The following is a 16,805-nucleotide window of genomic DNA, read 5'->3' as shown; positions in this document are numbered from 1 at the left end:
ATGATAGAGATTTCACTACAGTACTTGTATTGGGTGAATTGAGAAAAATACTATATTTTTTTACAGTGCAAACACTGGTAATCAAAAATAAATATAAAGTTAGCACTGTACACTTTGTATTCTGTTGTAATTGAAATCAAGATATTTGAAAATGTAGAAAACATCCGAAAATATTTAAATAGTATTCTATTAACTGCGATTAATCACCGTTAAATTGCTTGACAGCAATTTTCAGTTTGTATTCTATTTTACAGTGTGATTAAAAATGCAATTAATTGCTTTTTTTTTTAATTAATCACGTGAGCTCACTGTGATTAATTGACAGCCCTAGTGTTTTTACCACTGGGAAATACTGGAAAGACACCAATGACTGTCAAAAGCACAGACAGGCCAATCTTCCTCACTATCTAATTTTGCTCATAGCAAACCTAGAGCACTGACTATGAACTGCCTTTTTATTTTTATTTTTAAATTGCAATGTTTTTGCCTACCGCTTGTTTAGTTGCAATGTTCACTGAGGGAAAACTTCAAAGTTCATTGGACGCAGGGCCTGAGTCCTATCATCCTGAAAGACTTAATCTGTTTTCCTGTCATTCAGCATTGTGTGAAAGAGGTCAACAGGATGTGTGTGTGGGGGGGAAATTATGGGCTGCAATGAGTTCACACCTCATTGTATGTTTTAGTTGCATCGGAAGAATCAAGTTGTGGAAATAACCCTTAGAAGAATGCAGCATAGTAATGTGACTTTAGAGTTCATACAGAAGACAATGCACAAAATTTTGTGCGGGTTTTTGTTTTAAAAAAAAAAATATAGAATTCTTCAGTAGCCATTTAAAGGCACAGGTGGTGGTTCCCAGTTTAGGTTTTGTGTTAATCCTTGAAGGTTTTTTGCCTTTTAATTGTAGAAATAAGAATTAGGGTAATTTATTATTAACCAGAGCACGGCAGCCCCCGGGCCAACTATTCTCTCCCAACCTCCTCCTTGTCTTTCCCCTGGCAAGGTCAGCAGTGGGAAGCCAGAACCTGGCACTACAGGTTGGCTGCTGCTGTGGCTGGTGCCATGGAGTAGGCAGGTATAGCGCTCCCCATCTCCTCTTGCTGGTGCCTGGGGCTGCTCCTTAGCTCTCAGCCCCCTTTGAGTGCTTGTGCAGCTAAATCCCTCACTGCACGTACCCCCTTGTTACTTCCTCCTTGAACCAAAACTTCACCCCTCAGACATCAAACTGAGCTACCCACTACCTCTGTGCTCTGAGTAGTTTTCAATCTCTTTGAGCTGAGCACACCCATTTGAGTTATAATTTTGGTTGCAGACCGCCCCCTACCCCAGACAGGCTGGGTGGCCTGCTGAGGTGAGTCAGGGATGGAAGGGCCCTTCCTGCCCACAGAATGGAAGTCAAACTACACCTGTGCCCGAGCACCAGTGCCCTGTGGGGCAGAAGGCTCGGAGTCCCAAGAGGGCATGCCTCCCCCTGCCCTGCTGAGCCCTGGAGTTTTTATAACATGGGTGGGCTCAAAAGAAAAAGGTTGAGATCAACTGTGTTAAGAAATATAAGGTAATCTGAAATAAGGCACTTAGAGCAAAATAAGTGCCCCAACTGGGGTTTTCATCCGGTTCAGTTAAAACCACAATTTGTTTAGGCCTAGGACTGTCATTGACCTCAGAGGTAATTATCTCCACTTCCTCTTGGTTTGGAGGCGTGCCCTCCCCATCCCCACCGTGAAGTTTAGTTTACATGAACTAATTATAATCTGTAACATAGGCTTTTAATTCTTCTAAACAGGAAGAAGGTTGACTAAATGACACTTGGAATCTCTTTGCTTCAGCTGCTGATGGCCTTCCACTAAAATACAAAAGCCAAGTCCCATAACTACCTGGTGTTACCCTGAAAAGGCAGATTTAGCAAGGACTCTGAGCAGATTACTAAAATGCCACTTCTAAAACGACTCTAACTGCATTTTCAAAAAGTACAGATTGTTGACCATATCAAGCATTTACATGGTCCTGAGCACTATCGTATATGAACACCTCAGAATTATTAATGTAATTTACACTCTCCCCAACTCTGTGAGGTAGGAAAGTATTACCCTCACTTCTAGAGATGTGGAATTAGAAGAAGAGACCAATTTGCCTAAGGCTACATAGGATGTCTGTGGCAGAGCAGGAATTGAACCTAATCTCTGAAGTCCAGTCCACGGCCTTAGCTTCAGTGCCATCCTTCTGACTCTGGCTTAGTACAGCTGGGGAGAGGGGTACAAAATTCCTCTGATTTGTAGCATTGTCTGGTTGCTGCAAGTAAACTAAAATAGCCATATGACATGTTCTTTCGATAGCTACCAGCAGTTTCATAGGAATTGTCCTGGCTGTTGGTATCAGAGCACAGAGAATGTCCTTAGCAGATGGAAAATGGGACTAGATATAGTCTCATGTAGCATAGATCTGCTACAGGAAGCTAACCTTATCTTATAAATAAAGTGCTAATAAAAAGTTCATGACATCTAGATAGGGAAAATGAGAACATGAATTAAATTCATAGGATGTGGCATTTCAGGCCACTGTGGCCTCTTCTGTATTGCAGAAACTGAGAACTAACTAGTGTTTAGTTCTCCTACCTCTCATGTCAACACACATGCTCCTAAAGGTACAGGTGTTGCTTTGAGGACCTTTAGTCCTTAACTGTTGTAATGTACTTTATGTTAACGCTGTTCCACAGTACGCTGCTCATTGCTTAAGGTGACCTCTCTAATTTACTTTCTGTACTGCACCAGCTTCATTTGGACCCGAGGCCACTTAACTGTACGAATATCACTGCATGCCTCATGAAGATCAATTGCATGCTGTTTTCAGAGATCGACTCTTTTGGGTTGGCTGATATCCATTACTTTTGTTATCTGGGACATCACATAATTCAGTGGCTCTCAAACTTTTGTACTGGTGACCTCTTTTCACATAGCAAGCCTCTGAGTGTGACACCTCCCCCTTATAAATTTAAAAACACTTTTTAATATATTTAACACCATTATAAATGCTGGCGGCAAAGCGGGGCTTGGGGTGGAGGCTGACAGCTCATGATCCCCCAGGTAATAACCTCGTGACCCCCTGAGGGGTCCCAACCCCCAGTTTGAGAACCCCTGACATAACTGAAGACACATACAGATGCTGGTGGCTGTTATGGAAAAACTATCTCACTAGGAGGGTGGTGAAGCACTGGAATGGGTTACCTGCGGGGGGGGGGGGGGTGGTGGTGGTGAAATCTTCATCTTTAGAGGTTTTTAAGGCCTGGCTTGACAAAGCCCTCGCTGGGATGATTTAGTTGGGGTTGGTCCTGCTTTGAGCAGGGTGTTGGACTAGATGACCTCCTGAGGTCTTTTCCAACTGTAATATCCTATAGGAAACTAGGAGCTCAAAGCCAGGTGAATTGTCATTTGCAATACTTTCTCATATGACCAGCTGGTTGAGATGTTACTTGGAGCGACAAGCAGTAACAGGATTTGAAGATTCAGTATGATAAGGTTGGGACAATAACAGTAGTTCCAACTGGTTACCCACACAATTATTTGATTCTCTCACTCTAGGGGCATCCACCCTTGCCCTTCCGTGGGCTCAGGGCATAACCTTTACACTCTCTGGATTTGCATGGTCTCTTACCAGTGAAAGAGCCTTGCACAGTAATATCCTACTTAACCTCTATTTATTAACAATTACCAAAACCAAGAATGCATACACTAAATGTACAATGCTCACCACTCCGACTCCCATTAAGGCAGATTAACTTTTTTTGATGACCAGTCAGGATCAGGTCATCTGGCGGAACTCCAGTTTCTGCACGGTGTCCTTGGCAGAGTGTTCAGGTCTGGCAGCTCTGATCTTGGAGCTGTGTCCTCGAGTTGGTTCCCAATAACTTCCTTTTAGTCTCCAGTTTATATTGTGAAATTTGAGTCCTGCTTAGCTGTACTTTAACCAATCATCTTACTAAAATTTTACTAACAAATCCTAACATGTTGTAACACAATTCTCTAACTTAATCGTACCCCACCACCTTAATTTACACCTAGCAAAATTAATTATGTAACAGACGCAAAGAACCAGACAAAGATCATACAGCCAAACAATAGAGAAATGGGGACCATAAAGATAAAACAATAAAGAAATGAGGATTTCACAACCACAACTATTAAGTGACTTCTTGCCAGACTGAATGCTATCAAACTCAGTTTTCTTTAACCATCTTAAGATGTTTCTTTATCTGGTGATGGTGGGCACTATTAGGATAGGATCGCCTTCTTACTAGCCTGATATTAATTGTTTTAATGTAATTTAGATGAAATGTGAGGATGTGACTTCCTGCTTCCTAGTTCATGGCTGCAGACAAAGGTTGCCATATGGCTACAGGAAAAGCCCTCATCCTCTCAAGCTCAGGGCTGAAAAGATGAGAGCTAGACTCCATTTAGGACGATCTCTTCCACCCAGAGGTGCTTTTGGATAGAATGGAGGCACAGTGGTAACTGACTTGGAGAATGCTGATGCCAGTGCACGGAGTGGACCAGCGGGTTAAAAAGCTGGAGCAGGACAGACCACACATTGTGTGGGGATCTCAGGATCTATTTTCAGGTAGCAAGGATCAAGAGAGTGGCCCAGCTGTGTTGTCAGGAAGGAGTTTGGATACAAAGGGTATACAACTTTTTATGTAAGTGGGCTGACTTTTTTGCAGAGTGGTTTTGAGTCGTTGCTTCTTGAGTTCTTGTGCTCTCAATAGCTCCTTTAGTTCATAATCTTCTCCCCCTCCATCTCTGTCCCACAAGTGGCACTTATAAAACTCCTCACCCCATTCAGTCAGTTGCCGCCACCCTCCCCCCCCCCCCCCACTGGCTTGGCATACCCCATGGCAACCTCCCTTTCAGCTGTATGGGTTGCTGAGCAATGACAGATGTATGGATTTAAAAAGGAATATTAAGATGAAGGGAGAGGTTTATACTTAGTAACAATTTTCTTTTCTAAAATCAAATATATGGCAAGAAATTATACTGATCACTATGGACAAAGTATTTAGTGTATAGCTTTTAGCCCACATGAGGAACCAGGGAATATAATTAGCATCATCTGTTCTTCCGGGAATTAAATTTCATTATCTTGCTATTTAATGTATGAAAATAGGCCTAAACAGATTTTCCAGGCAAGTGATGTACAAATAAACCACGAATAAGAGCAATGATGACACTACTTCATGCCTGTTGTCAGATATGACTCAGGCTTCTGTAAATCTAGTACAACACCAGTTGGTTATGGTTACTATCTTATCTCAACTCTTGGGACTTATAGCAAACTCAAAGCAAGTTCTCCAGCACTACAATCAAATTTTGGAGAAATGCCCTAATACAGTAAGTACAGCAAACTAATCAGCTTTTCCATTACTCTGACAGTTGTTTCTCTCCCTCTCCCCCATTAAGATGTGAGGGTTCTGTTTGCTTTCAGCAAGTAACCTCTGTTAGTTCAGATAAAGTGACAGCCACAAGCCTTATCTCCATTCCACTATTGCAGTAATCTAGCATTCCCATGTCCCAACTCATTACAAAGAGTGTGAATTCTAATGCCCTTACCATCTCTGGTCCAGTGGGTACCCTTCAGGAAAGAGTAGAATGAGAACTTAAACAAGCTGTTACTTTCTTTACTGTCTCCTAGTATTTAAAAGGATGGATTGGGTACTACTGTGGTTAACTGTTAACTTATTTTTCATTTCCATTGCTGCTTCGGAACAACAGATGACTCAGAATAGGTGTGGTGACAGGCAGACTGGATTCACACTGGTGGAAAGGCTCATGGACCTAATGTCTGGAAAAGTAAAAGCCTGCAAGAACTGCTCTTGGGACATAGAGACAGTGTACAGGTTCAAGAAACACAAAATGAGTGTCGCCTCCAAAGGATATGACAAGTTCAGGCATGAGGATAGGGAAATGATACAGGACTGTTTCAGGACCAAGAGAAATGCAAATAGACAACACCATTCTGAAGTGAAATTTAACAAATAAGCATGCTGGGAAACTAATTACTACAGAGATACAGCTGGCCAGTATGTGTGTGTCTGTCCTCCCACTCAGTACTGCCACTTCAGCTAGAGACAATACTGCCTGTTGAAGTGTCCCTACTCTCCAGCTCCCCTGCAACCATTCCACTCCTTTGCAAGACTGTGACAAGGAAAGTGGATCCCAATTATGCCTTTCATGAACGTTTAAGAGATCTACAGTCCATTGTAGTTTACTTAACTTATTTGATGTGGTAGCTGTCCTGCAACCACATACATGTATAACACTTCTTGAAAAGAGAGGCTCTCTGTTGCTTGCACCTAAAGTGTGCTGTGTTCTAATACCAAAACCACCATATTCTTGCACCTCAACAAATCATAGCTAAAGCAAAAGATATAGAAATGTTTAAAACCATCAAGTCAAATGCTGCCACCACATCAGTCTAATGATGGCATGTCATGCCATCAACTCATGTTGAGTTGGATTGTCACTTCTCATCATTTACTCCACACGGTCCTTACGGATTGATATACATGATACTTAACAAGAGACATGTAATACTTAAGGAGAAATCTGCCACCAACCAAACTGTGACAATCACTGCCTCCTCCCAATGCTTCACTGTCACTTACACTTACGTCAGCACTATGCTGACTGCAGGCTCTTCTAAAAGTAATAGCCAAGATGCATAAGCTTTTCTGTCCAGCTGTGCACAGGAAAGTCCTGTTCCCTCACTCCATAATTTGTAGTCAGGAACTGATATTAAAGTTGCCACTTGGTGGTGGTAATCTCGAAAAGCCCTAAAGGATGGTGGCAGGTTCATCAAAATTTTTGCATGCTTCCAACTATTGATATGCTAAGAATTACTTCAGGTTTTTTTTATCCTGCTAATTGCTCTTCCATATTCTCTTCTCCCTACTAACTTAGCTCTGCTTGTTACATTCTGTTGGTTATTTATTTGGCTGGCTTCTAGTCATTAAGACTCCTGTTTGGCTCAAACTTTCTTATGTCTTGCCATTTCATCACACCCCTGAACAAAAACTATAAAGGACAGTGTATCTACTCTCCGATTCTTATAGCATGGAGGTTTCTTGGACATGTTAAAGTTAAGGATTTTAACTTGACCAGTTTCTGAAACCTCCTCCCCTTCTAAATTGTATGGTCACAGCACCAAATACTAGCATGAGCCTTCTTGCAGGATGCTTACTAATTACTGCTTGAAGAAATTCCTGTGTTTACAGCCAATGTATATGCAGATACTTGAAGTTGCCCATTAGGTGTTTCTGAAAGTGCCTGTACTGTGAACTCTTCCAAATGAAAGGCAACATATGCTGCCTTGAAATAAATGCTAAAATTTAAGTTTTTGTTTTTGTGTTTAAAAATCCCTCAAAGCTGCACTCAGTCACCTTTTTTTCCCTGATACAGAGGCTGGTAGGGTATGACCCTACTAGAGTATTTGGATTATGACCAGGGTTTCGAGCCAGATGCTCTACGTATGGTCTGTTCCATTCCAGAACTTACCAAAGAGTCCACAGACTCCAGTGTAAGAGCTGCTTTGCAACCTCATACTAATTGCTCCTTTCTATATAGGTTATATCAGGTAATGTAAAATAGATTTCTGAAACATGATGTAGGGCAGTATCCCTGCCCACCTCACTGAATGACACGAGGCATCTTTGCCCACCTTACCATTATAGGTCAAACCACAACTGTCCTCTCCCGTTACCCCTATTTATAGGTAAATCATTCATCATATTCAAATCGGACACTAATCTCTTCCAGTCCATTGCACTTCTACAAGTTCACTGATGCAGACTACCGGTTGTTTCCATATGTCCAGATTTAGGCAATACAGCCAATGAAAAGCTTTTTCTTACCTTTTCTAGTTGGGCTCTTCCTTTACCCCCTCCTCCTGCACTATATTCCAGGATACCTTCCTCACTAAAAGTAGCAGCTTTGGCATTCTGCCACAAATTTGTGGAAGCTTTACTGCAATTGTTGGGTCCATTTGGACAATTTCATGCCCAGAACAGCTTCCTTTGGAACTTTAATCTCCACTTAGGAAATGATGAAATGGAAGGGCTGAAAGCACACTGCCTGTGGTAATAGAATGAGGATCACTTAAAGAATCTCACTGCTCTGGCCAATGTCACTTCTGGTAGTCAGACGAAGAGACAGCTTGCAAATCCAACTGTTGCAGCTCTCTGTATGGAAAGGTTTGGGCATCCAAAGATCCCCAGCAGAAGCATGTATTGAATTCTGAGCTAAAGAAGGGAGATGTTGAGCTGAAGGGACCTAATCCTTTGTCTACCACATCTGTCCTTAAGGGCTGTCATGCAACTCAACTGGGCTAGCCTCCCTCCATGATGGAGATTCTCAATTCCATCTGATGCAGAAGAAGCAATCTCAGTTTCTTCAAGGAGGACTTTCCATAAAGACTAAAAGACATATTTGGCAATTCTCTAAAATCCAGCCAATTAAAAAATCATGAGGAAATGAGCTCAGCTTCTTCCTGTTTACAGCTACATTTCTGAGTAAGGGTGACTATACAAGGCCTTATCAAAGCTCTCATGTAAGCAGTTATACCACTATAGCCTCTGTGTGGATATTTTTATTAAGGTACAAGAGTGCCTCTTTTGGTTTAGCTTAAACTCCTTCCCAAGAGACAAAGTAAACTGAAAAAAGTCACTCGTACTGGAATGTGTCCACCTGGGTGCTGGTGCTGTATTGGTTTAAATTCTCATTTTATGTTATACCTACATAGAAAAGTCCTTAAGTAACTGTAAAGAGAAGATGGGAGTGCTAGAAAAATGCATACATGAATCCTAGGTTGAGATTGGGGCAATCAGTTTACATTACCCTTTAAGAGTCGTGTTACAGGGGTGATAACAGGACTGTAGAAAAACAAGTGATTTTAAAACAATTTATTGCATCTTGACTAATGTATATCTCAAACCTTATGGGGGAGGGGGAGATGAACCCACCTCATACCGAAAAAGTAAGGACATCAGAGTCTAATTAAGTGGTTAAAACAAAAATGGATCACTAAAGCAGTGGAGTGTTTGGTCACAGCTCCTTTGAAATTCTTTTTTTTTTTTTTTTTTTTCTCAAAAAGGCACTCCTACAGAGGACAAAGCCCATACCAAGCTTGAATAATTGGTTTTTAGAATGCAGTATGCCTTCCAAAGGAACAAATGTCTTGCAATCTCAAATAGTGCAGTAGATCGTTGTTTCTCCAACATTCCCTGTTCACTGAGAGTGATTCTTCATCCCAAAAGAGGTTTATGGGAAAGCTGACACTGAAAACACAGGCTTAGACTGGAATGACCCAATTTTATTTGTGGGGAGTGATTCTACTTTTTGGCATTGGAGCCAGGAAGGCTAGCAGATTGGATTATCTCAGATTTTTATTATCAAGGCTTGCTTCAGAATACAGTCTTTTTTTTAATGTCTTCCATTTTGAAAGATTTTTTTCATTCTGTTAATCAGTTTATGTAGAATAAAAACGAACATTTAAAATCTTATTCCATTGATTGGACTGGTGCTTTTTTTGGATGCCATCTGGTCTGAAATCTCTGGGTGGGGCACAAAAAAGGAAAATGCTCTGGATGTGGGTTAGATGGTACGTCAGTATAGGTTTGCCACAGTGAGCAGTAACAAATATGGCAATGCTGATCCATTCTACTGATCATATAAGTTGGTTTCAAGTGGGTTCCATCCACACAAATCCATAGGTTTCCTTGACTATATTTATATCAGGACATCTACATCGGTGGCTTGTCATAAATGGTTGGAGTTGAGGTGAAGACCCAGTGTAAGTTAGCCCTAAAGCTCGTGTTGGTGTTACCTCTGTTCTAAGCAAATGTGTGCCCTGGCTCATAATGGGTGACATACTGTCTGCACTCTGGACCTGTTGAAAGATAGAGACTTGATAACGTTTGTGATTAAGTATTCTCACTTTTTGAATAAAAGCATCCTTCCCTCCTTAAACAGTGTTCCAGGGTTCATTGCAAAATACAGTGTTGTGGCGATCAATCGGGAATACTATTTGCCTGAGATCGGTTGACTAATACTGTTTTTTCCAAGCCACTTAAGATGAGCTAACAACTTGGTATCTCCACAAGTGTTTGGAATTAGTCCTTAGCCATTTAGACTAAAGTGCTGCTTGCATTTATCATGTTCTAAGTAATCCATTCAAACCTTACACTAAATTGTAACATTACTGCTGTGTTTGAAGGAGCCACATCTCAAAGATACCCAACTCCAATCATAAAACCATAAAGGCTTCATAGGTCAATTAATACCCAGCCCACAGTATGTACTAATGAGTCTTTAGAGCCAGGCATCTTACCAATAGTGATGCATATTAAAGGAAATGATCTAGCCTAAAGACTGCAAAATTTTATTAGTAAAGCGTCTAAGGGATCACCAAACCAAAGGTGATTCTTCACTCAGGTTCCTTATCTTGTTGCTTTTCCATGACACACAGATGCTAAATAAAATTCCCGTAAATTGAATTACCCTTGGTTGTAAATGGTGTGTATGTGAACGGTTGCTGTTTGGTGAGTTTCTTTATGCAAAATAGAGAACTCCTATACAAACCATTTGTGTGAAAATGAAACGTCTCATTTTATTTTTAAATTGCTCATTAGCACTTACCTCTGACTTCTTAGTATAGGATATTTTACGCTAATTTTAATAAACGTTAAATATCAAAGCTTGAGCTTGTAAATAAGGGTTTGAAGATCTTGAATTTCTGATCTATAGTAGCATTTTAAAGGTGTGTTAATAACTTCAGCAAGCAAACTTCAGACTGCTTTATAACTGGCACTTGGCATTTCAAAGCATTGTATCCAAACATGAACATTCTCTTAAGTTTCTGAGGAGCAAGGTTATTCTGTTTTTTATAGATGGGGAAAGCAAAGTTGTTGAGTGACTTCCAAAGCCAAATTGTTCTCTGTGAGAGAGAGTCTGATAGAGCTGGGCATGGAACATTGAATACCTCGCTCCCGGAAACATGCTGCCCAGTCTACAACATCACACTGTCTCCTCTTCACTTAAAACTGTTGTAATTATTATTGTGGAGGCTCTTTTTTCACTGCTGCAATCCATCCATTAAAATCTCAAAACTGATTTAGCAAAAAATATTGGCTTTCACAGAATGGTAAGGGAAGGTGGGGTTTTCCCCCTCCTCTGCAGCTTATTTATGGTTTTGGTAGTCATTAGTTAAAATGTAACTCTAAGATGGGCTACTTTGAAGCTATTGTGTTAGACTATATACTTTTTTGTATACACTGTGGCAGCAGCAGCAAATAGTATTTGATACGTGCTTTAATTAAGATTTCTCATCATTTTCTGTAAAATTGTCTTAACGACAAGACAGGCACTCTTCTGAAATGAGTTGCAGTTTTTCTAACTTGGAAAAAGCAGTAAGCTAGCATCTGAATGGAAATATCACATTGGTCCTTACATGGTGATGTCTAAAAGTTGTTCTCCTTATGCTGTAGCAGTTCAACTTAAGATGCACATGGCCTTACTTTATGAACTCCTTAAATAGGTTTATTTAAAAAAAATTAGTTTTTAAAATCTTGTTTACAGCCAGGTTGATGAAGTTTTGCGTGTTTTAAGGGACATTACAACTTTGTTGATTTCTTAAAGCCAGAGAAATTGTTCATCTTTTTAAAACATTACCATTTACCTTGAGTCACATGTTCCATTTTATTGACCTCCTTCATATAGAAAATAGAGCATTTGTGTTAGGTTTAACTGATCTCTAATGCTATATCTTCTATGTGAAAGGAAGTATTATGTACACTTTTCCATGTTTTACATCATGGTATTTTGAATAACCATGTTTCCATATTCACATCAATTTTTTTGTTTTTTGTTTTGTTTTCAATTTATGCACAGCACTTGCTCTGAAATTTGGGGACTGAGTACACCAAATACGATAGATCAGTGGGATACAACAGGCCTTTACAGCTTCTCTGAACAAACCAGGTGAATATGCTGCCCTCTGTCTCATCATAGAGATCTTGTGGGAGGGATTGGCTTTGGAGGGTCTGTAGAGGGATGCTTTTGCCATAAATTCTACTAAAATGCTTCCTAGTCATTGTATGGTACAGCACTTCAAAAACAATTGCTTGCCACTATTTTAAAAAAAAAAAGTTCTCAGCTGATGTTTTGACCAATGAAAATTCTAATTCTGGAATAATCCTCCTTCCACACCAATGCCATTGAAAGAATGGGAAGACTTGGAAAATGCAAGCGCTAATGTGTTTTGGTATTTATAACAACCAGGTTAGCACACTTAACGCCTCAGGCCTAATCGTACAAAGTTTTTTTTAAATTTCTTTGTATGCCATAGATTTTTGAACTAGTAGCACATATCTGATCAATTAGCAGGATTTAAAGAATTATTCTTAGAAAATTAAATAGGCTTTTCTTCATGTCACCTTTACTTTGTGTATCGAGGTTTGTCTCTCCCATCCCATAACAATCATAAACATCTGCATTTGTGTAAGCTTATGCAGTCTGTCTTAAAACTAGCAAAACACTTTCAACTGGTAGCAAGCTACATGAATACTCAAGTATATAATTAAATTTCACACTTTTACAAGATGTGTTCTGATGCTTTTTGCATTACTGTTATACTGCCATGTGGATCACCTGAGCAGCTGACTGCTTTAGGTTTATTTGAAGTCCTCTGGAAATTACTCTGCTTAAAGCATCCATGCTACAGCGTAGTCCCGAGGGGTAGAAATTGAGGGAGTGTTAGTGGTGTGCAATGTGAACAAATATCTTGTAAATGTCAAATTCATATGAAGTATTCATCTTATGTGCTTAGAGGTGTAATGGCTTTGTTAATGAATCCCAAACTCATTGGCATTAACTTATTCTAGAGCTTCTCAAGTTACTTTAAAAGTACTACCTTCTGAAGTTCTCCAGCAACAGCAATTTAAATATTATAATCCTTTTTGTTTTCTGAGGGGGTAGAGAAAACACGCAACTCCCACCCCCCCTGCCTCCCATTCTCCAACCTTTTGATTATGATGATTTTTAAGATACAGCCTGTAAAATATTTTTGAACATCTTCCCCATATAGGTCTCTTGATGGCCGTCTACAGGTATCTCATCGTAAAGGATTACCACATGTTATTTACTGCCGCTTGTGGCGCTGGCCGGATCTTCACAGTCATCATGAACTTAAGGCAATTGAAAACTGTGAATATGCTTTTAATCTTAAAAAGGATGAAGTATGTGTAAATCCTTACCACTACCAGAGAGTGGAGACACCAGGTAGGAAGACTGCTGTTTGACATTTTAAAGAAGCCCCAGTACAATATTTACCCAGAAAATTCTTAATAGATTAGTTGGAGTCTGTTAATAATATTTAGGGTGCAAAAATGAGCAGAATAAGGTTGTCCATGCTGTTTTGCCAAAATGGCAAGATTTGGATGAAAAAATAGCATGGATTTTGCAACCTCAAATAATTTGACTATTAGGCCACTTTTCAGTTGTGGTAATGTGGTAAAACTTCTAAAGTGTATATATTATTTGTGTTGTGTTGGACAGTTTCAAACCCTCAGTTTAGCGTGAAAATGTCTGCAATTAGTGTAGTGAAATCCACCTACCTTTGACTACTGAAAACATAAATGACCATGTTCAAAGCTGGCTGATATGGGATAGTCTTATTAAATAGGCTTTTTACAAATCTGATACTTCTGATAACTAATTTAGAACTACTCTGTAATGGCCTGAGTTTCAGAACAGCTCAGTATATCTGAAGATCTGGTTTTCACAGAACATAGAGAAGTAAAATAGATGTTTATGGGATCTCACTAATGTTTTATATTCTACTTTTCCAGTTTTGCCTCCTGTGTTAGTGCCACGACATACTGAGATTCTAACAGAACTTCCACCTCTTGATGACTATACTCATTCCATTCCTGAAAACACTAACTTTCCAGCTGGAATTGAACCACAGAGCAATTATATACCAGGTATCTTTCCTTCTTTCTTTAAAAGAGACTCTTTATATTAGTCGTTAATGTCCATGTAATAAGTCAAAGATGGAAATTAAATTAAATCGGTAATTGTTCAGGTTACTAGAATAACAAACTCAGGATATGCTGTCTAAACTTCAAAGTGAGGTTTTTTTGTAGCTACAGTAATTCCAGTGAAAATATTTATAAATATGCTTTTTGTACAAAATAAGTCTATATGCTTTTACTAAACTAATAAACCAGCTTTGTTTCATAAAACACAAATATGACACAGTGTATGTGTTTGTTTTTATTAGACAGCATGTCTAGGATTTGATGCTGTTGAGAACAGTGGTCTAACTAGATAAATGATCTGGAAAGGGGGTGGGTGAACAGTGAAATGGCAAAATTTGCAGACAGTACAAAATTTCTTAAAATTTAGGTCCAAAGCTGACTGCTAGGAGTTATAAAGGGATCTGACACTACTGGGTAACTGCATGACAAAATGGCAGATGAAATTTGTTTTTGGTAAGTGCAAAGTAATGCACATTGGAAAACATAATCCCAACTATACTTTAAAGGTGATGGGGTCTGAATGAGCTGTTCCCACTCAAGAAAGAGATCTTGAAGTCGTTGTGGATAGTTCTGTGGGAACACCTTCTCAGTGAGAAGCAGCCACATCTTGAATACTGCATACAGTTCTAGTCGCCCCATCTCAAAAGATATATTAGCATTAGAAAAGGTACACAAAGGAAACGACGACGGGGGTGGGGGGAAGATATGGTAGAAGTCTATAAAATCATTAATGGTGTGGAGAAAGTGAATAGGGAAGTGTGTTATGTGAGGGAGTAAATAACGAGAACTAGGGCTTATCCAATGAAATTAATAGGCAGCAGGTTTAAACCAAACAAAGAAGTATTTCTTCACCCAACTCAGAGCCAACCTGTTGAACTCATTTGCTAGGGGATGTTGTGAAGGTCAAAAGTATAACTAACTGGGTTCAAAAAAGAATTGGACCTATCCTCCATGGACTTACCCATCAATGGTTATTAGCCAAGATGGTCCGAGGATGTAACCCCATGCTCTGGATGTTCCTAAACCTCTGACTGCCAAACAGTAGGACTGGGCTGCATGACCTGTCAAGGTTGCATGTATTTTTCTAAAGTTACAGCACGTGCAGAACTTCAGGTTTCAAACTGTCTAGTAATGAGGGTCTTCAATACCAACCTTCAGCTTTCTGTTTTGGGCCGCTTTGGTGCTAGTAGGAGATCTGTGTTCTGAGGCAAAGACCGTATACAGAAAATTTGAATGACGAAGGTTGAAGGTTAGCAACTGAGAACAGGAGGGATGGATTAGATTAGAAACAGTTATTGACCTTAACCATAGCTATTGGCTCAACTGTAATGAATGCATCAGAGGTGGGAAGAGTCCACTTTCACAGTGGATTGTGTTATGGAGTTACCTTAATATAAATAGAACAGGAGTACTTGTGGCACCCAGAGACTACCAAATTTATTAGAGCATAAGCTTTCATGGCTACAGCCTACTTCATCGGATGCATAGAATGGAACATATAGTAAGAACGAACACACACACACACACACAGGAAGTTGCCATGCAAACTGTCAGAGGTGAGCTAATTAAGATGGGCTATTATCAGCAAGAGAGAAACTTTTGTAATGATGATCAAGATGGCCCATTTAGACAGTTGACAAGAAGGTGTGAGGATATTTAACTTTAGGGAAATAGATTCAATATGTGTAATGACCCGGCCACTCCCAGTCTCTCTTCAAACCCAAGCTAATGGTATCTAGTTTGCATATTATTTCAAGCTCAGCAGTTTCTCATTGGAGTCTGGTTTTTGAAGCTTTCTGTTGCAGAATTGCCACCCTTAAATCTTTTACTGAGTGGCCAGAGAGGTTGAAGTGTTCTCCTACTGGTTTTTTAATGTTATGATTCCTGATGTCAGATTTGTGTCCATTTATTCTCTTGCGTAGAGACGTGGTCAGGATTGGCCAATGTACATGGCAGAGGGGCATTGCTGGCACATGATGGCATATATCACGTTGGTAGATGTGCAGGTGAATGAGCCCCAGATGACATGGCTAATATGATTAGGTCCTATGATGGTGTCACCCGAATAAATCTATGGACATCGGGCTTTGTTGCAAGGATAGGTTCCTGGGTTAGTTTTTTGTTGTGTGGTTGCTGGAGAGTATTTGCTTCGGGTTGGGGGGCTGTCTGTAAGTGAGGACTGGTCTGTCTCCCAAGATCTGAGAGAGTGAGGGATCATTTTTGAGGATAGGTTATAAATCTTTGATGCACTGGAGAGGTTTTAGTTGGGGGCTGAAGGTGACCTGTGTGTGTGTGTATTTTATATATATAATTTTCTTAATATGTTCCATTCTATGCATCCGATGAAGTGGGCTGTAGCCCATGAAAGCTTATGCTCTAATCAATTTGTTAGTCTTGAAGGTGCCACAAGTACTCCTGTTCCTTTTGCGGATACAGACTAACACAGCTGCTACTCTGAAACCTGAACATAAATGTGGCTAGTAATCATATATAATGATAGTACAGTTCAGAAAATAGTTACATTGGGCACTTTATTGTGTGGAAACAAAACGTTCATTTCTGGTATCTACAGCTGTGATCCCATAGAATATGTGAGAAATTTCCACAATACATGCTAGTTTTTTTGACTTCATTGTAAATTTTGTCTGGTATCTGTGAAAGTTGAATTTCCTGTATGACTTAGTCTTGTTCAATTCCTTTGGTCCCCCAAGTGCAATCTTGGATTAG

General features: G+C 39.8%; 1 protein-coding gene across 2 annotated transcripts in view; it reads left to right on the top strand.

Annotated features, from left to right (window-relative positions):
- SMAD2 (SMAD family member 2) overlaps nt 1-16,805 on the top strand; it is a 65,971-nt gene that overhangs the window by 34,109 nt on the left and 15,057 nt on the right. The window contains exons 3-5 of one of the 2 annotated variants that reach the window (XM_084628967.1): nt 11,929-12,018; nt 13,124-13,317; nt 13,887-14,021. In XM_084628967.1, coding sequence (XP_084485093.1) covers nt 11,929-12,018; nt 13,124-13,317; nt 13,887-14,021 — 419 coding nt within the window. The remainder of the gene's footprint in view (nt 1-11,928; nt 12,019-13,123; nt 13,318-13,886; nt 14,022-16,805) is intronic. The other variant, XM_084628968.1, reaches the window with a different exon arrangement.

The sequence above is a fragment of the Lepidochelys olivacea genome (genome assembly GCF_965140295.1).
Source record: "Lepidochelys olivacea isolate rLepOli2 genome assembly, chromosome: 5".
Classification (NCBI taxonomy): Eukaryota; Metazoa; Chordata; order Testudines; family Cheloniidae; genus Lepidochelys; species Lepidochelys olivacea.
The sequence above is the reverse complement of the archived record's forward strand: the minus strand, read 5'-3'. Positions and strand labels throughout refer to the sequence as shown.